Source organism: Venturia canescens, chromosome 6, assembly GCF_019457755.1.
Source record: "Venturia canescens isolate UGA chromosome 6, ASM1945775v1, whole genome shotgun sequence".
NCBI lineage: Eukaryota > Metazoa > Arthropoda > Insecta > Hymenoptera > Ichneumonidae > Venturia > Venturia canescens.
Window position 1 is genome coordinate 13,281,256 of NC_057426.1, and position 25,160 is coordinate 13,306,415.

Sequence of the window (25,160 nt, forward strand, 5' to 3'; positions counted from 1 at the left end):
TCCCATTCTGTTTCCATTACTGGTGACGACGGCACGATCGGCTTGTCCTCGCGAGCATGCTCACCACCCTAAAATACAGGGACTCGTACACATACCTTTATTTATATATCTGTATGTGTGTGTATGTGTGTGTAAGAGCAGGCGTACCAGTTCATGTACGCATATATGTATATGCACAGTTTCGTGATGACGTTGCACCGGAACACAAGACGTCATCTCGTCGAGTGTGTCTCATCTCTTAATTCACCCGTGAACGCACGTCGACGAGTAATTAATAGATCCGAAATGAGCGAGTTCCGAATATCCGACTGCTAGTAATTTCCCCGGATATATATGAAATCTGATGTAGTACTACAAGCTTGAGGGACCAATTGATCGTATTTAATTGGGATGAACGTAGAAAAAAAATGATTTTTATTCATACGATCCGTACTATTTCGTCAGTCACCGATATTTATCTGATTTAATGTCCGCAATTTTTAATTAATGGGCTTTTTTATAATGGGGTTGCAAACATTTATGCGCGTCAAGAAGATATAAAGGGGAAAAGGCAACAGTCGCTCTGTGCGAGCTTGTTATTTTGTTACTGATTCCTGCATTTGTTTCGGTATTCCAGCAGACTCGAATTCCCTTTTTTTCTACCTCGGCTCCTTTATTCAGAGTTATTTAACAACACGCTACAAAAATGTTGTTCCTCCCCTTCCTGCATAATGATTTTTGTTTTCTTTATAAAAGCTCAGTGCTTATTATTTGGTTAACAAAACAAGCAACGTACACGTATGTGTACACACGGCGGATGAAAAATGTGTGGCATTAACGCGAGGAAAGTTACAAGAAAAAGCTCAACAGAACGTAGCTCCGCGCCTCCGTATAATTGTGTACGTTTCAGAAAAATATGTTTCATTATCAATGTTAAATAAGGACCGGAAAGAAACGAGGGAAACGAAAGACAGCGAGGAATAGACAAAAAACTATACGTTAGCGAAGCTTTCAGGCCAGTTTTACCAGTGGATATATAATTTACAATATATCCCCGCACGCCTCGGAGAACTGAAGCGGCTCGAATGAGGGGGTTGAAGCAAAAGGTTGGGCTCCGAAGAAGGGATCGCTGCTTGGAGGCTCGAAGGGGGTGGAAAGGTGGCGCGTACTGGCTAATGTAACAAAGGAAAGTCGACGAGGGGTTGGTGCAAGCCCTCGGATGGTGCTGAGCGACGAAACGTAATTACGAGAACCATCCTCACCCCCCGCGAGCCCTGCGTTCTTCCACATTTCATCCCTCCCTCCCGTCGACCACCCTCCGCCGTACGTAAGCCCTGACCCGTCTCGCGAGCACCATCGCGCTCCTGTTTTATCCCAAACGAGCCCTACGACCTCTTTGTCTTTCATCCCCTACACTTTAATCGCCCTATCACTATATACTTTTTCCTTTTATTCCCTATCTCCTCTCCTGTATTTTTTTCTTTCTTTTTTTTTATACTTTTTTTACTTTTGCTCCTCTCGCCCCGTCGTCAAACGCACGTTTTATGACGGAGTGTCAGCGCTCTTGGAAAATGAAGCTTTTCCGGTTTCCCAACTCCGATGTTACAAGAGATACTTTTTTATACAATCTCACCACCCTCCCCTATCTCACTCCCCCCTTTCCGACTGCTCGTCTCTCTATGATTTTCCTACTTCGAATTCGTTCTTTTTCTACCCTCTCCTTACCGTGGTTCGTTATGAATTTATCGTTTACCTGGAATAATCTGATTGTTTAATTAGAGCGCGATGCGACTAATTGCTAAACGCCACTCGTCGTTACTTTAACCTGTTCACGACGCTCACTCCGTTTAACATTTTTTCGAAACTTGGAATATTAAATCGATCTTTTCCTCTTCCACTTAATACTTTTGTTCAATACAACAACGTCGAAGAATATTTCGAAAAGCTTCATCCAACTTTCAACTCACGCTTCACTTATTTCCAGCAAATTTTATTCCCCTTTCTCAGCCCCAGTCAATTAAAATGACAAGGCATGAAATTCGTGAGAAAAAAAAACGAATTCGCTGGGAACTCACCGTTTAGGGAGCAAGCTTCATTACAGGAATTTCGTACTCGGGAAAGGGCCGAGGCAAAATCGTCCCAAGTAGCCACGACCAGAGTCGGAAAAGCCACGAAGTGAACCGAGTGTACAATTTGTCGCACCTGGGTCCAAAAGAGAGTTCCACGCTCGAGTAATAATTTAGAACAAGGACGACCACCCGCTCGCAAAGTGCACTATAACGAGCTAGCATGGCTTTCCTAACGCTCGGTATTCCGGGTTTCATAAAAATTGCTATTTGATGCAATCGTCATCGTTGGAAAAACAACTTTTTATCAGATTTCATTGTCTTGTTTCGAATATTATTTAATGAAAAAGAAGTAGCAGATTTGAGCTCGTCGAGTTGATGAAAACGCGAAATTGCGCGAATACTGATCGAAACGAAGGAAACTACCATGACGGTTATTTACGCCCGCGTTCGTGTCGTTTTTCTAGTAGTTTAAAGTAAATCATGCCCGAAAGATAATTGAATCAATTCTTACTTCCCAATTAAAGATATTATCACTTTAAATTAATGTCAGAATTATTAATTCGAAATTGTAAATAAATTTTTTCAATTTATCTTTCGGCGAATGAAATTACAAGCCATTAATTTATCGAATTAATTTATGAAAACACAAAGGGAAGTGAATCAAGAAAAAGGTGTTGATAAAAAGACAGGAAGCTATGACAAGAATGGGCCAAACCAAGAAGAAACAAAATGCTAAAATAAGCAAATGTGAGGTTATACGAATGCTCGTTACCAATTCCCTTCCATCTTTAACCTACTGTATTTTTATTACTAGTAAGAAAATCGTCTCGAATTTTTTCCCAAACCTTCATTATATACTTCATTGTTATTGTTCGTAAGAAACGTTAGTTCGTTATATGGAAAGGTAAATGCAATTTTTTACACATGGTCCCTATAAATCTGTGTTTTTTTTTCATATTTAAATACGTTTATCTTAATAACCAGTGAAACGAACCCTTTAAAATTCGATATGCGTGTCAGTCGACTACCCGTTTAAACGCTGTGTAAATTTCAAGACTTTCTTAAGAAAATTGTTTCGTGCATGAGCACGAAATTTAAAATTTTTTGTTAAATTTGAAAAAAAATGAAATTTGTACGTATCCTGAAATGTTGCACCTTGCGTTTGGAAATTCCTGGCCATAGTTCGAGAGTGATTTCTCGGCTTCTGCCTATCGTCGGTTTCCACAGAGGTTGTAACATCTGGCGTTTGGCATATCTCGTTGGGCCTTCGCATACTTTCGCTCTACTAGTTTCGGTTATATATCGTCGGAGGCTAATCGACGCCAACCGGCGTCGTTCCCGTCCATCCGCTTTTCACGAGTCCGCCAGTGGAGAAAGAGAACGGAAGAGAATTGAAAAATTAATATGAACTTTACCATTCGGGGGGGATCGGGCCGGGGCTCGAAGAGTCGAAAGTGTTCTCGTCATATCCAGAAACCCCAAAGTTTCAGCTTCTCTGCGTTGAAGCGCGAGACGACTGCTGGAACAGAACGCTCGCTAATAAATTCGACCCCTGTCCGGATATCACCATCACCCTTGCCATCTTCCCTCTTCTTCCATCAATGGATTCCGGCATATCGAACTGGAATAATTTTCCGCCAAGCGGATTATGAGAATAACCTCTGCCGCGGCTCAATATGAAACACATTTATTTGCATTAGAAAAATTGCATAAAAAATCTAAAGCTCAAAACTATTTTGACATGTTCCCTTCTGGCCTTTACGACAGTACCGGATGATTAAGGAAAAAAGTTTAAAATAGTGAAGCCATTAGGAACAAGTCGTAAAAGTTTAGTTATTCAAATGTAATTGAAAACTTGGATTCAGCATATTCCTTTTGGGTAGAAAAATATGAGAAATATCTATATAAATTTAAACTCCGGAGGCGTTGGGACATTTGAAATTCACCCCTTATGAATAATATATTCATTCAGTCGAGACAACTATGGGTTTTCGATCTCTCCTTCTCCTTCTCTTCGTATTTCTCTTTTTCTCCGTCCCTATAATCTAGTTCATCTCGCTCGAGAGCGTCTTGCATAATCGAGTTGGTCACGCGGCTCTCCTCTCCTCTCTCGGACCCTCCGCAGTATTCAAACTTCCTTTCGCGGTCGTATATATTCCACGTTTCTCTGATTCCCAATGGGAAATCCATGCGGGAATATTTCGCCGCTTCTCCCTCTATCTTTCTCTCGAACAAAATCGTTATGTTTCGGGACCCGGTATATAGTGTCGAACAAGAAACTCGGAAACATCGTGAATTCCCATCGTTTCCTAACCGTACAACCTCCAACTTGCCACGGTGTGTACCTACAGTCAGCAAAGTTATTCCGCGTTTCACGAAACGGCCTTCACTGGCGTATCAACCCCTTAAATACGACTCCATTGTGCATACATGTGTACACGCTTCACTTCAAAATTCCTTAGAACATCAATAACCGATTAAAAGAAGAAGAAGAAGAAGAAACATGGAGCGGGTTTTTGGTCGAAATTAATTTTTAAGGCCTTGTATATACACTGACATCAGAGGCTGAAAAAACGTGATTTTCTTGATTTTTTTTTCGACAAGAAAATGAATGTTTATTGAAAAACTGTGCATGACATTCATTAGTACTTGTACTTGTACTTGTACAATTTTTTTCATCAACAAATTTCTCAAAATGGCGAAACTCCAGCTGGATTCCAGTAGCAACTTTTTTGAGCATCAGTTGCGGTGGACATGACAACTAAAAAACTGTTAATCCGAATAAGTGTTACATACTGACCACTAGTTTTTGGGCACAATACAAAAAAGGGGGAAGAGAAAAAAAGGAAGGAAACGTAGTACGCCCACTAATAGGGAACTCACGAAATTGATAAAGTATAATTAGGTTCCCTCGATATCCGGCAACAATATTCGGGAAATGAGGTGCGATTATAATACACCGTATCGAGAGACGGATGAAGGAAAAAAGTGTTTGATGAAATAAAAACTCGCGGCCGGAAGAGAAATGGACTTGAATATAGTAGTTCTGCGATGCTGTAAGCTGCAAAGCCTCCCTTATCGCAGGAAAGAAAAAACAAACCTACATTCTGTGTTGCAACACCAGCACCAGCAGTAACAACAGTATTCTCATCCTGCGCTGCTATACGCATTTAAATATTTTTAGCAAAAGAAACAGAGAGGCAAGGACCGTACTAGCAAAGAATTAGCCAATAGCAAGGAAGCAACTAAATGGGGGCAAGGGTTATTTAAACCAGGTTAAACGACGTTCGAGTGCCATTTTTTCCGTTTTTCTGAAATCGTCGCTACGTTCAGTTATTGTTATACCGAATTTTCGCCTGGATCAAGACTTATAAAAATTTCCCATAAGTAAACGCGTATAACTCCAGTCTCAATCGAACACTTCACGAATACAAATCTCATCGACCAAATCAAGATCTAACGCTTTGTAAAGTCTAGAAATTAATTATAGTATTACCAATCGAACGGGTTTTGTAAGCTGAATCCTCCACGACGACGTTTTGAACCGGGCAATTGTAAAACAAGAAATCAGGAGAGATCCGACCAAATAAAATAATCTTCAGCTGATAATCGAGAAAACATCTTGTGAATACTTATTTAAATCACACCGCTGAAGGTTAACATGCCATCCATCAGAGCCTACATCATATAGAAACTCGCAAAAATCATTCTTGCACTCCCACATTCGACAGACGTGGCTCTCGTCCCTGGGTAAAGGACTTGAGTGTCTTGGCCCGAAAGAAAAGTCAATACCGTGTTGCGTTGCCGATGTAAAAATGTGGATTTGAAAAAAATGAGGACAGTTTTAACAAAAAATTTCTTCGAGGTGCTAAATTTTCCATTTTTTGTTATAATTTTTTTTATCCAACAAAATACGAAATTCTTCGTTCAGGCCCTAGCTATTATTATAATGAAGAAGTCGCATAAATTCGGTACGGACCGGATTAATAATTTTTTGATGATCGTCTCGACCGCAAAGGTATTTTTAAAAAAATACGATTCTGAGATAATCGCGTTTAAAGATTCGAGTATTAGACGGCCGCGCGCACCGGGCGGTCGGCTAAAATTCCCACAGCTACGAATCCAATGCTCCGATCTTTATGAAATTTCGTGAGAATATTCTTCAGACATTGTTCTTGAAGAATATGTAATAAAAAATGTTCGATTTTTCCGCCCATCACAAGTGTATATAAGGCCTTAAAAACGACGATCATTTATGGATACGTGATATTTGAGTAACGTTTGAAAAGAAAATCCCCTCGAGGCAGAGATGTTTGTTGGCCAAGCTCGTCTTCCACAATTCAGCAAGACGTTGCTTCTTGAAGAGGTTGAAAGGGGTTAGAGAGACTTTGTGATGAAATCTAAGCGCGAGAAGAAGGAAATGGTTGAGTTGAAGGGGAACAAAAGAGCACTTGGATTTTGAGGTTTCCCTTGCATCGTTCAAGTTGCATCACTTGATGAGACGTTGATTCAAATCTTGTGATAAAGAGGAACACGAGTCAGACAGAAATGCCTTGAATTTACGTTTCATAGGAGAATCCACATTGCAGAGGATCGAGAGTTTGAAAAGCCTCCAAGAGCAGATCCAACCTTGATAACATTGCCATATTATTATCGTTGATTCGTATAGTTTCGTGTACGTAACGGTAATTTCGGCAAATTGTTAAGGCTCAACGTATACTCAGAGAATGGAAATTTGAGCAGAGCCTAAAGAGACACACTGAGAAGACAGGTGGCCAAGAGAGAAAGGGCGAGAAGAGACAAGAGAATCAAAATCGAAAGACCGACGTCTAAAATTGTACTATATTATATGGGTGTAGAATAGATAGCCGTAAACTTGGGTGTGAATTTGTACTTGCGTTCACTTTGACGAGACGGAGCTTTGGAATTACCGTACGCGTCGTTGTAATAGCACGAGGAATTTCCTGATATACCATCACACGAGAAAGTGTAATTGTCTCCTTCACTTTCTCTCTCTCTCTCTCTCTCTCTCTGCCATTTCTCCTGTTTAAACATTACCGTTTGAAATTATTTCGGCCTCCGTTATCGATCCGTTCATAGCATCACTATTATGAGAAAACCTGCTGAAATTTGTTGATAGGATTTTTTCTCTCCTGTCCGCTTCACCGCTGCGCATAATGGATTCCGTAAACTATCATCATTATGAGAGGATCTCTCGTCGCTTTTGCCTATTCATCGCTTCTCGGAAGCTCCCCCAAGCTCTTATTAATAACATCCGTTATTCAACCGACGCCATGGCGCATCGAAGATCGAATCATGGAGAATTCAACTGCAAACGAGAGTTATTTCTAGTTTCGAACGCAGCTGAACGTGGATAGAAAATATATATATATTTATGAAAAAAACGTTACGAGGGTAAATGTTATTTCGTATTCATTAATATTTCGCTCTACAAAGGCAAGTTAATGTTGTTGGCTTGAAAAGGATTTACTTTGTTTATGAATCATTGCTCAGCGATGCGATGAGAACGATTACATTATTTGCTTTGCAACATGACGTCACGCATAAATTTGTTTACTTTCATAAGAGGCAATATTATGTGCAGCGTGCAGAAATTTTATTTACGAATCATTCTACCAAAGAGAATTAGCCTGCTCTCGAATATTTTTCATGAGATAAAAGAAATATGCGCGTGAAAAAAATTGCACTATACATTACAAACAAATGAAATAAGGAATTGAAGCTCCGACTTTTGCCGGAGTTGAGAAAGGACAAGAAAGACGATGACGAACGAGAAGAAGACGAGAAGACGGCTCGCATTCGCGTTTCTCAGAGGTCTTTGATAGAAACTTGCTGTCAGTGTATAGGATCACGAGACTGTACGGGGTTTCAGAATTCACGAAACTTTGCGTAATTAAGGTAAAGCTCCGAGACGAGCGAGGTAGAGAGATATATAGGATCGAGGAAAAGTCCTTTGATGCCGGTCCTCCTTTACTGTACCCGAGTAGAGGATCCTATTATGCTCACGTTCCCGCGGGATTCGCGAATCGCGGAGTTTATCAAATTCCTCTACTCATTCGCGATGATACAACCGTCAATTATGAACTGAATAAAGTCTATCTTACGAGGTAATTAATTTTTCGAAAAGTTCCATCTTTCATTAAATATTCGCATTGATGGATATCGATATGAATAATAATTATCTTCGAAAAGTCCTCTAAATGAGGAAAAAGAAAATGGTAAATATTTACCATACCTACTTTTGCTGAAAATGCTCTTGAATGTTTTTTCTATCAATAAAAAATGATATGGGGGTTCCTTTTTGGGGATGAGAAAGGTACGAAAAAGAGAAAAAAGAAAATTTGAAAAAATTCGAATGAAATTTCAGTTTCTTCGTTATTGTCATCGATGAAAAATAGTGCCAAAATTTTTGTCAACGTGTAATATTGATGAAAAATTATATTTCGATTAACCCGTAGACAGTACGCTGGTGCAAATTTGCACCCACGACAATTTCAAGTGTCTAAAACTTCAAAATTCCTTTCTTCAATTTCACCATATTTCTATAACAAAACTTTATTTTTCAATTTGTTTAATCATCGTAAACGATTACTAAGGAGATGAAATGAAAAGTTTTGAAAAGTCGAAATGCAAATTTGCACCAGTGTGGTGAGTGTGTGACCTCAAACGGGTTAATTTTAAGAGTGGGGAAGGTAAAAAAACACAATTTTGTTTTTATGAACGAAATTTGAATTTCTTACCTACTGTAATCATTCATTCTTCCAACATTCATTGTTCCAAATCCATACAAGCCCTTATCCTTAACACGTAGAATTGGTTGGGTGGGTCTGGAACATCTTCCTTTTATTTCGTGTTTTGATATTCCTGCCTTCCCCTGCGTGTTTTTTTTTCAGATTTAAAAAGAAAATTTTCAATCAAATTTTCACCTTCCCCCTCCCTAAATTTTTTTATCAACGATACTGCTTAAAAAATAATTCGGCATGCTTTTTAAGAAAAGTAAGTAGTGTAAATATTTAAGAAAAAAATATTTCCAGGATTCTTACGTCCATTGATTTTTCAACTTTAAGTTTTATGAAAAAAGCCTCGAAACGCACATTCTTTAAAAACTTCTGAGCACTGTTTTACAATTGTGGTCGCGAATGATATGTTTCAGCAGCAGCAACAACAACAGCAACAGGCTCAACAGCAAGCTCAACAACAAACACAACAACAGCAACAACAACAAACGAGCCAGGTACAACAAGGCCATCGAGCTAATTCACCCGGAAGCAGTAGTGCGGGCAAGGGTAGTCCGGCTCCTGCAAATTCATCCTCACCGGGAGGTTTAGTCACCACGGCACCTAACAAACCACAAACCGAATCGAAACCGGTGGAGTGCAATCTTTGCAGTCGAACCTTCAAAAATATTCCTGCTCTCAATGGCCACATGAGATTGCACGGAGGTTATTTCAAAAAGGTCAGTACTTCAGGATTTTCTAACATTCCAAAAATATTTTTATTCGACGAATTTAGAAAAAAAAGTTTCGAGTTTTCTTACTTCAATAATTACAATACAAAAAATATAGACACCGGAAAACGACGAGTCTTCGCGCCGTTAAGTTTGAGCTTGCGGCCTGAGAAAATCGGAGAATAAACTGTACAGCGAGGATCTTGTCTCGAAAGGAGCAGGAGTTTTGCGAGCGGGAATCAAACGAAATACAAAAAATGTAAAAAATCAAAACAATCGGTCCTAACGAAGGGCCGTTGGAGATTTTTCCTCGTGGCAGAGGTTTCATTGATGTTCGGATAAAATGGGGGTAGAAATACCGGAGCAGGTCGTTGAAAGGCGGGGTATAGAAAATGTTGTTCTTTTTATTCGATTTGCGGGTGAATAGAGAAGGAAGAAAGTGGGATTCGAGAGGGTTGATGAACGTGCACGCCGGGGATGAATTCAGGGGGGGGGGGGGGAGGAGGAGGAGGAGGAGGTCGATTCCAGGTTAGAGAACTGTGGCAGCTTCCAAAAACATTGGATTCGTCGGCGAAGGGGCGAAAAAGAACCAAAGTCCCGGGGGAGTGGAGGAGGGGGCGGGAGAAAAGGATCTTAGGATCCAAAGATGGACGTTAGGAGATAAGGACCGTAAAAGAGCGGGGGGTAGGAAATGGAAGAAAAGGGGGAGGAAGTGAAATTGAAAAGAAAGTTATAGCGAGAAGAGACATGGAGAACGGGTAGTGCGCGGGAGGGCCGTTGAAAAAAGAAAATGGATGCAATCCCCGCAACGAATCCAGACTGTAATGTTCTCCGAGCAGTGTCTCTATTTGGTGGAGAGAAAGAGACTCGGGAAAAGGAACGCAGCACAGCGAGAGAGCTAGCCGAACGATAGAGATAGAAAATAGAAGGAGATAGGAAAAAATTCGTGAAGAGAGGAAGCTAGAAAAGACCGAGGGAAAGGCACGGTACGAGGAAAGTTTGCAAAAGATGGAAAGATAAGACGATGATCGAATCGAAGTAAACCCATTAACAAGCTCTTTCGTTCGGGCTGGCTAAGGGTGCCAGGATGGAGATCGAACCAATCCAGTCTTGCGAAGCAAACGGCTGCTTCGATGCGAGAGAGGGTTGCGAGACTCGAATGTAGCTATAGGAATAGGAGAAAAAAGGATAAGCTCCGGAGATACCAAATCTTTCTCTCTCCCTTCTCTGTATCTCTGTCTCTTTCTTTCTCGATGGCATTGAAACCCAATCGAAACTCTTCCCCGACCTCATCCCAGGTCGTCACTTCGAGCAAACATTGTCTTGAGCTTTATCCATTATGCAGATTGAATCTGACTGTGGTTACCCTTTAGGAGGACTTTTCCTGGAGCATCCACACACGTGTGTACAGCTCGCACAGTGCCGATTGCAAGGTTTTCCTGACCGCGACTTCTGCGATTTAAAGTTGGTTCAAAAGTATCCAAAAGCAGTTCGGAAACTCTCAGCTTTGAACGGGGATGGATTGCTTGGATGAATCAAATTAGGAATTTGGAATTCGAGTGACTCGAATCGAAGCATCGAAACTCAAATAGAAATGCGGAGACTCGGATAAAATTCTAACAGAAACTGAAAAACTGGATGCAACCGTTGAATCTTAGATTCCATTCGAAACGGATCGTAATAAATCTACGAAAGCCCAAAAGCCAGTAAAGCTTGCATCGACCATCGTAATTCAAGATTCTCCATAAATTGTTCATCCACGAAATGTCGTAGGGGACATTAGGCCAGGATCGTTGATTCGAGGTTCGATCAATCTCTGGAACGAAGGCGCGCGTTACATTTGATATATCCGGAATTAGTGTCTCGGGTACGAACGAGTTGACAATCCAGGTTTGCGGCACGGTTATGTTCGGTTTCATGTTTCGGGATATAAATCGGAGGGTACGTATATGTGTGGATGCGATGACGCGAGAACAGATCAGCAAAGCCGTGTGGCGAGCGGCGCGAGGGAAGAAGCGGGGCTAGGGAGGGACGAGAGTTTTGGACGGAGCATTGAGAATCCGTCGTCCAAGTCTGTATGCACGGTTCCGCGAACACTGGATCGTATTGATGAGTGCTGATGGGAGTTTTGGCTTGGAGTATGAGGAGAAGCCTTCGAAGGGGGTTTCTCTTGCCTGGATTCGCAATCAATTCTACACATTAGTGTCCCGTTCAATATTCATGAAGCCGCCGGTTAGATAGTAGCTCCGGACAAACTGGCGGCCCATGTAGCGTTACGAAAATGGCCACTGAGCAACCGTCTACATCACACACGCGTGTATACATGAGTGTACGTGTATTAAGGTTGGAGACACGTAGGTAACGACAAACGACGATATATAACCACCGGTAGGAACAGGAGCGTCAAAGACAGAGTTCAATTTCGTATATCACGTTGATGTATCGAACTCTGACGTAGGAAATTGAGGTTGGCTCCCGATCTCTCCCTCCTTTAATCTGTCCCAGTCTCCTTCCATCTCTTCCTCTCTCGTGTCTCTATGTGTTTATGGCTGATGCGCCTCGGCTTCCGGAGTCGGAGAGCAGAGAAAGAGGGAGTGAGCGAAAGGGGGGGGGGGGGAAGTGGGAGAGCGAGGTGGGAGGGATTAAGGGATTCCACAGCCCCTTGCGTTGAACCCAATGAACGTACGTTGATCAAGCAACTGACGAAGAGACGGATATGTATGTAGGACAGGACGTGATTGAAGGATGCAGAATTACCTACATTCGAAGCCTACTTGCTCAACGGTATTGTCCGTTCTAGAAGCACCCAATTGGACTTCCGGTTGCGAGTCTCTCACTCTCTCTCTCTCTTTCTCTCTGGCTTGTTTCCTTCAGGGCTGCGTCATGCCTGAAACTTCGCCGACGCCGATGTGATCCCTTCTCGACAAACGGACTGTTGAACCGTTTCGCTTGACAACCAGGAACCTCGATTCGCCAACTCTCGACTGTTTCTATGCGTCTCAATTTCTGTACACACATCCACAGAAATAAACATATATATACGTATACATTGCGTGGAATAGGACTCAGACGAGATACCAGAGATTCCATCACATGCTAATCGAATGGGAGTACCTCGATTAGCCGAGGCTCGGTGATTAGCTCGTGTTCCACGCGCGATCAGTGGCAGTATCAATTTAAGGGGGATATGCCCTGTAATCCGCTTCTCTTGTGCGTATAAATACCCTGGTTTCCTTCTCGGATGGAAAGCAATGTCTCGACATCTCATACAAATGTTGAAGAAACTTGCGCAGGACTGCGTCTTGAATTTGAGCCCATTGTCATTTGTTATAAAATTGTGAACTTCATTACCATCTGGAATCCCGAAAAACTCGACCAAATTTGTAGTTTCCCCCACGATTGTTGGGTGATGAAGCATCGACGACCGCTCCTTCGAATCTTTCTCGAGGATTCGGACAAATACGAAGCCGAATCGAACCTCGAATGTTTACCAACGACTCGGATCGTATCCCAAGCCCAGCACGTGGCGTACTCGAAGCTTCCAATCCATGCTTACCGTTCCACTCGTTTGTTACAGGACGAGAACAAGAAGACGGAGAAAAAAGAAACTCCTGGTCCACCGTTACAAACTGCTTCGGTCAATGTAAGGGCTCTCATAGAAGAGAAAATCATACAGAAGAGAACTACCGGTAAGTCAAGTTAGTATTACGGCCATTTTTTATACTTGAATTCAAAAAAACAGGGCAGATCGAGAAAGAAAAAAGTGGATAAATGGAATGAGGTCTTTTGGCTCTTGAAAAATCGTGGTGTTACAACATAAAGGGAGGAAAACTCTTGGGTGCTTATCCAGCCTTGTATTGCCACAATTTCTCTTTCTCTCCTTTTCTTCTTTCCCCTCTTCCCTCTCTTACTTTCTTCTCTCTCGTTCGTGCAATATTTCGTGGACTGTGCGGTCCATAGACTGCCGAACAACGGGACGGTGATTTACGGAGCTCGCATGCCAGAATATTTCTCGCATTGTCCACGCCGTTGTGATAAATCAAAAGCTCTTGCGCGCCACACAAGCCCTTTCTCTCCTTCCCTCTCCCTCTCTCTCTCTCTCTCTTTCTCCGTTTCTTGTACGTGTGCGTTTCATTCTATTCCCGGGCTCGCTCAACTGGTCCCGTAGACACTGCGATCAAACGTACTCGTACGGATGCATACGTAACTTTTTTCGACTATCAGAAGGACGGATTTATCCAATGAAACAATAAAGAACCCGATTCTATGGCCCTCACCTAACATTTCTATATTTTTATTTATTTATGTGCGCCCGCTATTCGCGTGGGCGAATACTTCGTTACAAAGTGCACGGATAAATCGGACGATTTATGTCCGCTTCCAGCGAAACCTGTGGTCCCCATTCTGCCAACTTCGAACTGTGAGACCATCTATCAATTAAGCCGTTAAATATTATATTCATTGGCAACTATAGATACGTGCGGGGGAGACACGATTCTGACGTTGAAGTAAATTTATTAGTCGACTAACAAACTTTTCTCGTCAGTTTTGTTAATTACTTTGTGGCAAATTCGTCTATCAAATAACGAAATAGACTCGTTGTGAGATTTTTTAAGCTGCCTCGTTAGCTAAATAGTTTAAGCACATGTTTTGCCTTACAAGCTTAAATTCTCGAGTCTGATCGTTGAACAAGAACTGATCGATGACTATTGATTTTATCTTTATCTTTGTACTATCAACAAAAAATAATGCAAAAACTTTGATCGGATGCACTTAAAGAACTCATTGGCTCAGAGTTTTTATGGTCAACACTCAATTGAACGAATTTTATATGGCTACTACACACAAAAATCCGATCATTACTAGCGCGCTCGTAAAATTTAGTAAATTTTATTTTCCAATTACCGTCGAAAACAAATTCTCTGTGAAGGCAGAGTTTTTTTCTTTTTACTAGTGGAACTTGCCGATTCGGTCGATCGAGCGAGGCTTGAAAAAACGCTGGAAATTTTGAAACTAAACCACTTTTCCGGCTAGCAGCAGGCTTTTTCGTTCGTTCGAGCCTCGCTCGATCTCCTGTGTTTATGTACGAAAAGCCCTCTCACGCGCTTATCATCCCCGGGTTACTCGCGTGTATGGGTTCCCCTGGCGGAGGAGAAAGCGGGGCAATGTGAGACCGAGGGGCAAAACGGCCCTCCTGAAACCAATTCAAAGAACCGTTGGAAAACTATTCCGACTTGCCCAAAAATTCCAATGGAAGTGATCACACCTCTGCAAAATAATGAAATTTATCGATTATTTTTTTCAACGAAAAACCAAAGAAATCTCACTTCCGGAAATGTAAACTCACGACTTTTTTTCGTCCCATTTTACCCCGGCCTTCGTCTACATATATTTTCAAATGTATATACATATATTCATGTGTAAACGAGAAGTGACTGCGTTCTCTTCGTGAAAGCAATTTGCCAGGCCGCAATCGATGATTGCCAATTTGTAAAAATCCCGCGCAGCTTAACGACCGAACGACGCGCTCCAAAAGCATCCTCCCCCTCCCCCCCCCCCCCCTTCTGCCTCTCTCTCTCTTTTTCTTTCTTTCTTTCTCTCTTGATCTCTCTTTTCTGATTTTCTGTCTCTGCTTGCCTCTCTCTCAAACCGCCATGGACAGAAAAACGTCCATGGCGAGTGATTTCGTTCGAAGAACCAACCTCACCCTTGTGCCTCAATCAAACCTCTCGCTTTTTATTATATCTTTCCTTTTCTCTCTCGCTCTCTATTTCTCTTCGTTTCTTGATGAATGTTGGAAAATTAAAGCTCCGCGTTCCGCAGATATAATCGGCTTGGTAGTTTCCACGTCGGATAATCCGATGGAAAATCAAGAGAACATGAACGTCCGCTTCTCTCGGCCATGAATAATGTCGAATTTTTACTTTCTTTTTCGTCGTGTGCGTCGACGCACCTGAACAGATCACATCCTCTATTAGAAAATCAATTTTTTTCCTACTACGTTTTTATTCCTTTTTTGTTTTAATACCGGATTGCTGAAACGGAATTTTTTGTCGTCCCAAAAGAGTTCATTAAAAATTCTTTCGAGAGATTTTCCGGAGGGTATTTCGAGTAAAATAATTAGCTGAGTTCCCTCGAAATACAAAGATAATTAATACTCGCTCGGGTAGTTTTATTCAATGTTGGACTAAAAATTCTCTTCTATTCAACTCGTTGTCATTCCCATCCATTAGCAGAATTTTTCGTTTATTTTTTTTCTTCTCGTTTCCCATATGTTCTTCCGAATAAACAAGGATCGAAACCATGCGATCTGCTTTTTCGTCTCCGACGGAAAAATTCATGGGAAAATCTCTCAATTATGATCGAGAATTTTTTTCTCACCGCGCCTAACACACGCATTTTTAACTCGACCCTCGAAATTATCTACTCAAGCGTATTTCCCTCTGTTTTCTCTTTTCCCAACTCCCGGATGCTGGCATATCGACTCATTCCGTAGATGCAGGATTCGTAATTTTTTAATTATATTAAAAATTTTTTTTCAATTCCCGGAAAAGCTTCTAGAGAAGCGGAAACTTCGGAGATAATGTAAACTGGGTTAAACAAATTTATAAAAATATAAAAACTGTCGGGTTTTAATAAATGGAAATCTTCAATTTTATAAATGTAACAAAATGTTTACATTTTTTGACTCTCCTTGATTTTATATATAATAATTTGTTATTGCTCCTATATCGTTGTTTTCTTTCTTTCACAATTTTTTGTTCTATGCCGCTGGCCCTCCCACTCGATTAATCAACGACAACCCGATGGAAAACCCTCGAGATCTATAATGCCTCGTTGAAGAGTTCGCGACGACGAAATTCAGTAGAAAAGGCACCTTTTGTTCAGACCTCATTCTCTCACGACAATCTACGAGCCTTTTTTTTCTCTCTTGTTCTCTCTCTCTCTCTCTCTCTCTCCTCTCAACCATCAACCCCATCGAAAAGGGGTGTTTTTCGACGCGATGTTTATTCCACCGGATGACTCCGTGAACACTCCCACGTTGACGCGTTGATTGAAAAATGAACGAGAGACCACCTCGTCCCGTCGTTAGTTCGCTCGTTCCTTCATTCCTCTTTTTTTTCCTTTCCTTTTTTTTGCCCCCTTGCTCTCTTACTCTTGTTCCCTCGAAAGCGAAACGATGCATTCGCATTGAACGAGCAATTATACACCAAAGTGAAATTTACAATGAGCGGTTAATTCCCATCGAATCGTTCCATTTCTTAAACTCGCTTTTCAAAACGAATTTATCGCTCTCGATACAATTCTCAAGTATTTTCCGCTTCTAACATAAATTCTCTAACTTTTTATTCAATCGTTCAAATCCTGTGATTGATCGATCAGTGGCACCAATTGCAAGCTGCAACTGGTGTCGAATCTCTGAAAAAATGGGAAATTTATTTATCGGGGAAATGTTTTTAAACGAAATACCGTATTTTCAGCAACAGAAGCAAACAACAGTATTCAGGCACGATCGAATTCGGTACCAGGGAGCCAAAACGACGGATCGTCTCACGGTATCGGTAAAACGAGTTTCGCTGTGCCAGCACCTCCGCCTTTGGCACCGGGTGAAAAAAATCGGAGGCTCTCAGATACCGAACACTTCCGCCAGCCCAATGTCACCGTCGGCGGTCATGCCGCGGTCCAAAAACAGCTTCAAGAAGCGCAAACGCAGGCACAAGCCCAGGCGCTTGCTGATATGATTCTCAAGGTGAAAAGTCAAATATAAAAAAGAAGAAACATTTGAAGACGTTCATTTTCGATTAAGAGGGGGGGGGGGGGGGAGGCTCTGCTTTAGAAAGTCAAAAAATCGATTGTTTTCGAGAATTTTTTTAGGATAGACGGAAATAACTCAGCATAGCGAACTTTTCGTTATAGTTTCAAGGATATTTCAAAAGTACAAAAACATTTTTTTAAGGTGAAAAATACTAAATTTTACATGATTTATGTACCAAGTCTGATTGTCGAAGTTTCTCAGCTGCGTACAATCATTGGAGATCGTAATTATTGTTTGCAAAAAAAATTCCATTTTTTTTTTCATTTTCGTATATTTTTTTTCAATATGTGAATTTATAAAAACCCGAAAAAATTGCGAAATTTTAGACTTACAGCACGTTGAAGCGATGTTATTCTTCTTTAGAAGCGTTTTTTTTTCAAACTTGCTAAAAATACAAAATTTCGCATTTTTTTTCGGGTTTACGATCTCCAATTGTACACTACTGAGAAATTTCGACAATCATACTTTGCGCATAAACCACGTACAAATTAGTATTCCTTTGTACCGTTGAAATATCCTTGAAACTATAGTGAAAAATTCGCTATGGTGAGTTATTTCCGCATCTATCCAAAAACATTGCCGAAAACGATCGATTTTTTTTACTTTTTAAAGCAGGACACCCCTTAATGGAACTCTGAAAATTTTCCAATTTTTTTATTAAAAATGCAGATTTGAAAACTGTTTTAAAAATGTTAATATTCTTAAAATGTCATCAAAATCGATAACATTCTGAAAATACGCTCTATGAACGTGTGAAGAACGCGTTTAATCCTTAGTGTGCATCTGGGGTCAGGTTGACCCCAACATTTTTTTCTCACACGAATAGCATTTACGGATGAGCATCTTATAAGTAAAACCCCCAATATTAAGAAATCGTTATCCCCTCTCTAAAAGTAGGGAGCATAGCCAACTTCATGCTCCAAAATAAATACACTTTTTGGAACGGTTGCAAAGTGGACTATTTTTCCCTTAAAGTACGGACCCTTGTCTGTAAAACTCTGTAAGGATTTTTTTCAAAACTCAAAATTTCATTTTTTACGAGAGATTTAACCGAAAAAGTGCTTTTTACGCGCACTATCAACTTTGAGCACGTTTTTGAACGGTGAAAAAAGATTTTTTTGGAAATCTGACTTTGCGGCCTTAAAGTTGGATCAATTCACTGCAAAAGTGACTAAACCTTTTATTCCGAAAAGCGCACAGTTCCGAGATATTCGATGTCAAAAATGACCTGGGGTCAAAGTGACCCCATATGCACGAAATGTCTCGCTGTGAAGGTGTGCACACTAAAGGTTAAATTGAAAGAAAATTTCTGAATTTTGATTTTAAAAAATTCACGTGCGACCGGCTGTTTAAAATCTGCCGAAAACATTCGTCTTATGCGAAATTTGTAAATGCGACAGGGAACGACGAAAATGGCTGTCAAACGAGCGACCTCCGATCCAGGTCAGAGGGTTCAGCTGACTTACCAGACTTCAGTAGCACCAACAACTACGACGCAGCAACAGCAACAACAACAACAGATTCAACAACAACAAACCAGTCAGACGGAAACGAACGCTCAATCTACAGTCTCAGAGAGTTTCACGATGACCGGTTATTCCGAGGACGGTGGATACTTCAGTCCGAGTTTACAGGACGAAGTTTTCCAACAGGTCACCGCAGTACCAGACTCTGTTCTGCTTCATGCAACACAATTGGATTCCATACAAGTAAATATCCCTCGAATATTATCTGAGTGGAATTCCAAGTCGTCCTCACGAGATTCATCGGGTTGTAAACAACTCCAGTTTGATGTATGAAACAACTGGTCACCATCAATTTGACCCCATTAATAAATAATGTCACAAAGCATTCATACAATATTTGCAATTATGAAAATATTTGCGATAATTTAATCATTTTAATTGACCCAGAATCTGTATTTCGAAGGCATTTCATTCCATAGAGACAGCCATCATAGAGAAGCCGCGTTGATAATTCATGTGAAAGAAAAATAATTAAGGTAGATCATGCCCGAAGAATCGTATTTTATGGATGTCTAAATTCGGTTGATTTTTACTTTCTAATTGAAGCTATTATTACTTTAAATTAATGTCAGAGTTATTAATTCGAAAATGTAAATAAATTTTGTCAACTTATCTCATGGCGAATGAAATTACAAGTCATTAATTAATCGAAGATCCATCATTGACTGAACCCGAAATTTCGTTCGTCCCTGGCGAAAATACTGTGGTTTTTTATGTAAATAATCGCATTAGAGAGCATAAAGGGAAAACACAACGGAAAATGGTATTAATAAAAAGACAGAAGGCTTCATGGCAGGAATGGGCCTTCATATTGAAACACGTTTACGTCAATAACCAATAAGACGAACCCTTAAAAATTCGATATGCGTGTCAGTCAATTACTCATTTAAATTGTATGTAAATTTCAAGACTTAAGAAAATCATTTCGTGCATGAACTACCTTAAAAAACAACTGCTCTCACAGAAAAATCCGAATTACATGTCACCAGAATGCAATTTCACCAAGACCATGACGCAATCGCTGAAGCGAGTGGGGTTCAATATGTCGAATAATGGAATTGTAGAACGGTCGATATTTCGAAAATTTAAAAGTTGTAATATCAGTTTGGAGAAAAATAAGTAATTCGAAATTCTTATTCCCGATCAACTATTCAGCAGATTGCGTGTTTAATCAAAAATTCCTTCTTTGAATTTGTGTTTACCCGAAAATATATATTTCAATAGTTTTCATTTCGAATGCAATTTTAACAGACCATCCGAATGTCAAAAGTTCATATTTTCGAATTGAAAATGGAGAGTAATTGTTTTACAGACAGATTAAAATATAGAGTAGCAAAAAATCGAAAGTAAATTTTTCGAGCCTATAAAACTTAGATATGCGGAATAGCGATAGCTCGAAAAAGCGAAAGTCAAAATGGCGATGTTTAAAATTGGAGATCACTGGTCTGACTAAGTGAGTGAGTGAGACGCGTGTATTTGGAGCTCCGCTGCATTTCTTTATTTTGATCGATCGACTTTCTAACGTTTCGCTATTTTGACCATTCGACTTTTTGGTGTTTCAGTATTTCAACCTCAGTAATATTTGGTCTTTCGTTATTATATTTTCAAAATTGTGAATTTTCACAGTATCGCTGACTGTAGTAATTTATGAATCGAAAGAGTGATAGTCCAATTTTCGAAAAATCGATATATTAGTCATCGTCCTATGGGCGATTGTTACATTCTATTTTCGAAGTAAACGTGCTTCGAACCTTGCAGTTTCTGCTTTATTTATTTTTGGCATTCAAAGCTCTAGTCGAACCTATCTGTCTCCATATTATCATTCGAAGTTTATAAACTCGAAATTTTAGCTGTTCGAAATTTCAGTCATTCCAACATTTGATCCCCACCCGCTGAAGCTGATAAAATTCGAAACCTTGGATCGATTTTATACAGTAAATGAAAAGCAATAGAAACTGATTGAAAATTAAGAACGAAAAAAAAATGAATCTCATGTAAGGTGTGAAAAGTGATGTAAAAAATAATGTTGTACAGTTCCAGACGACTGGTCTTCTGCAAGAGCAACAGCCAGATCAATTACAAGAAATAACATTGGAGGATCGTTTTACGAGTCAGCACACAGTGAATCCGGACCTGCAAGCCTTGGTGAATTCTCCGTTGCCAGATTCGTTGGCGGAGTTTAGTACGTACGGAGCTCAATTTACGGAGAGTCCGCACACGTTGCCGACGCAGTCGCCACTGGCATCGCCATTGACGAGACACGATAGCCCGAGTTTTACGTATCCGACGCCACCGGCGAGTCAGGAAGGTCTTTTGACGGGAAATTTGCCGTTGTTGAGTCCTCAAGAAGAGGTGGATACGGTGAGGTCGGTATCGTCGCCGTTGTCGGCAGCGTTTTATACAACAACGATGTCGTCAGCGGCAGCGGTCGAGGAAGCGTTGAGCGAAGTACTTCCAGGAGAATCGGAAACGGATGCTGATTTGTATGGACCCGGCTCACCGAATCCAAACTCTCCATTGCCGAGTCCTTTGTCAGCGACGCCAGCGCCGTCTCCGCTTTCATCGCTACCGGCATCGTCGGTTTCATCCCCAGGTCCGGGGACTTTCTCCACTGGATTTCCAGTCTCACCGCATCATGCGTTGCAAAATCAAATGATGCCAAATTCGGAGGATCCTCTGTTATCCTCAAGCCCGAAAGACTTTATCGTTGGACGTCGCAAGTTCGAATTCCAATCGTACAAGCTCATAACGAGCCAAAATTTGGTTGACTTTGGGCTTGGGAATGGGAGTCTCGCCGGCATCGTGGTCGACAACAACGGCGAATACAAACTCATCCAAACGGCTGGTTTACAAAAAGCCAATGTTCTCGTACAATCGGGGGCTCTGAGCCCAGCCGCTTTGACATTCAGAAAAGAGATTCGTCTCGCCACCCCCAAAATTGAGCCTGGAATCGTAAACATTTCGAACCAATCTTTGAACGTTCAAACCCATCAAACCTTTCCAACTAATCAACTCCATCAACAAGCCATCAATCCCGCCAAGTTTCTCATCCAAACAACAAACACGAAAAGCATGAAACACAAAATAGCACAACTGCCTGTACCGCTCGAACACATCAAAGAAGAACTTTTGGACAACGACATTTTTCTCAGTCCCGTTAACGTCAATACCAATAATAATAGTCCTGCTAGACAATCGAGAAAACGACCTAGAATCGAAGGACACTATGCCAACTCGTCCCATTCCTTCCCATCGCGATTAAGACGCGCCTGCGATCGACACTGGGACAGCAGTTACACTCCACCACCCATTCTCGATCCCTCCAGGCCTGGCTCCGGCCTTTACGCGAGGTTACATCAACACGAACGCGACGGGGAATTCACCTCCGACGATTCTCAAGGCAACGATGGCCCTCCACCGAGAATCAACATTGATACCAGATACCAAGCCACTATTCCACCCCTCGGATGCGACGGTGATCGCGGACGAGGAGGACGCGAAACTGATCATCCACTTTGGGATCCTGGCATAACTAATCATCTTACCGACACTGAACGTAGGTTTTTTCTCATCTGATATTAAACTCTCTATCTAATTATATTAATAATTCCTTTCTATTCGTTCCCAACGAGTTTACTAACATCCCAAAAACATGTTCAATGTAATTTTTTAATTTTGCACAAATACTTATTTCCTTATCGATTTTCAAGAGATTAAAATATTTCACCGAGAGCTAGTGTTGTTTAACGTGGAATAAATCTCTGTTTAACAGTCGAAATGTATCTGCAATTCGCCTGCTGTGCCGCGACACCAGGAGGTGGGAGAAATAAGGAATATGCACTGCATCTGTTACACATGTGCAAAGGAAACATTCACGTAAGAAATATTTCAAATGAATTTGTCATTCAAAAATGTCAACAGTTCAAAAGTTTTGTGGTTTCCTATCAACTATACGCGCAACAAATATGTTGAGTGTCGAAGCAAACGAAATCAGGATTTGGTTGGACGGAAATTTTTTGTATTTGTGACATTCGATTGAAACGGTTTACAGGAAGCGATGCTTAAACTGATGAGACCGACCCCGACACTGCCATTGCAACATCCATTGTTGAGCTACGAGTGTACCGAATCGGATCGTTGGACGTCCAACGAGATGGACATTTTTTATCAGGGTTTGCTCGAGCACAACAAGGATTTCGTAGCAATATCACGCGACGTTGGGACGAAAACGTCGAAACAGTGCGTGCAATTTTATTACTTATGGAAAAGGCTCTGTCCGGACGAGTACAAGAGGCTAAGAGCGAGACACGGTAAACCAAAAATCAAGAGCGAATTCAGGGATTACAGTCGCGACACGAAAGACACTAAGGAACTTCGGGATGCGATCGCATCCGTCACGGAAATGGACTTTCACGACGATAAATCTATACTCCATCAAACGCTCGTGAGTTTTCATTAAAAACTTGCACCATTTTCTCCCGGATTTTTTTGTATTTTCAAAATCTCAAACCACATTTTTTTTTACGAGTTACTATTATGAGAACGGAAGAGAACACAATTGTTCGTATTTCCCATTAAAATTATTTTGATTTTTCAATCTCAACATGAAAGCCCAATGAACTCGTTCTTCAAATGAATAATCGTATTTTCAAAAGTTGTGTCAAAATCTAGTTACAGACGAACGAGAGAGAAAATTCGGCGACGTTCACAACGAGCGAAGGAGAATTGAGGCTCTTCGCTTACGACTGTCCCGACGTGAGTATCCGCATAACCTTCTATTCGTTTTCTCATTTCCATTGACTTATTTATCCCGCTTCTTACTCACAAAGCTTCGTTACACTAAGTGTGTGTCTATCGTGATTGTTTCGTTTGTTCGTTTTGTCCCCATTTTTTTTTTTTTTTTAATCAACGTGTCTTGACGTAAAAATAATTTAAGATTTAATAAAAACTCTCAAACGATCGACAGGATAAAAAATTGTATTAAAAAGTGCGTAGCTGAAACGTCGCTGAAAAAGCGCGTGTAAATAATGAATATTGTCATGACAAAAAATGTATACTTATATAAACACACATATTTATATAATATTGCCTTAATTATGCAAAAATGATGAAATGCCGAATTTTCGTGTACTTGTGAAAGTTTTTAATGTCGCATGTCGTTGTGAAAAGCCTTCGAAACTTATCACTCAACAAGAACTGACCTACGCTTTTTCGACCGCCCACGAGGCTCACGACCAATCTCACGTCTATATAACATACATATAAATATATAAACTCAGCCACCGAAAGAAATACATATGAAAAATTATCAAGACGCGAATAAAAATGTTCATCAACAATCTAAAGTTAAAGTTTTTACGATAGAAAAAGTTTAGAAAATATCCCCGTCGTCGCAGAATTTCTACTGCGCAAAAAAATAAAAATTCGTACTCCCTATTCAATTGGGAATCCATAAAAAAATGTGAATTCTAGTTTTGGTATCGTTGTTCATTGGAACAGAAAAAAAAGTTGCCCGGAATTTTCCTTCTGAATTTTCATTCGAAAGTTCCCATTTTCTTTCAGTGCATTTGTCATGTTTATATGTATTTTGTAAACATGTCGCTGGCCAAAAGCGATTTCGGGGTTAAATAGTTTGGCCTAAAAGAAACAGCTTACTGATTTGAATCTTGAAATGAATTTTCGGCTGGCAACATGGACATTCAACCGTGACAAACGTCTTTGGATCGTTCTTTCGTGCTTTTTTGTCGTGTTGATTTTCCGTTTTTGTTTCTCGTGTCGTTGTGTTGTTTATTTTGGCTTTGTGTTTTCTTTGTGTTGTCAGAGCTTTAGCGGAAGCGTAACAGTTACGATGGCCGGAATCAAGAAAATCGGCAACGCAACGGTCAACAACAACTCAAAAACTCACATTAGTTCTGAGCAACAACTACCCGTGCCCACCCCACTTCACTACCCCTGCAAGATTTGCGGGAAGTAAGTCACTAAAACAAAAATCTCTAAAGCTAAAAGAATCACAAAAAGAACAAGGATAGAAAGAAAAATCTTCGTGTCACTCGAGATTTCGTCAACGATTAACGCGTTTCCTTCAAAAATTCCACACCCGCAAATCGACAGCTTCAAAACAGATATCATTTTTTCATGTTTTTTCCTTTCGAAGCAAAAACAAAAATATTCTGGAAAAAGTTACTTCATCATTCGACACATCAGCCCGATGAGCTTTCATTCATCCTCACTTTCTCCAATAACAATCACTGACCTTCGACCTTAATTTTTTTCCTTTATTCATCGTTTCATCGCAAAAAATT

At 40.6% G+C, this 25,160-nt stretch overlaps 1 protein-coding gene across 2 annotated transcripts in view; it reads left to right on the forward strand.

The window, feature by feature from the left end:
• LOC122412502 (uncharacterized) overlaps positions 1–25,160 on the forward strand; it is a 217,189-nt gene that overhangs the window by 187,798 nt on the left and 4,231 nt on the right. The window contains exons 9-17 of one of the 2 annotated variants that reach the window (XM_043422064.1): positions 9,223–9,525; positions 13,094–13,205; positions 16,998–17,266; positions 18,733–19,041; positions 20,893–22,414; positions 22,631–22,734; positions 22,910–23,302; positions 23,530–23,613; positions 24,680–24,828. In XM_043422064.1, coding sequence (XP_043277999.1) covers positions 9,223–9,525; positions 13,094–13,205; positions 16,998–17,266; positions 18,733–19,041; positions 20,893–22,414; positions 22,631–22,734; positions 22,910–23,302; positions 23,530–23,613; positions 24,680–24,828 — 3,245 coding nt within the window. Of the gene's footprint in view, positions 1–9,222; positions 9,526–13,093; positions 13,215–16,997; positions 17,267–18,732; positions 19,042–20,892; positions 22,415–22,630; positions 22,735–22,909; positions 23,303–23,529; positions 23,614–24,679; positions 24,829–25,160 lie in introns of both variants that reach the window. The other variant, XM_043422065.1, reaches the window with a different exon arrangement.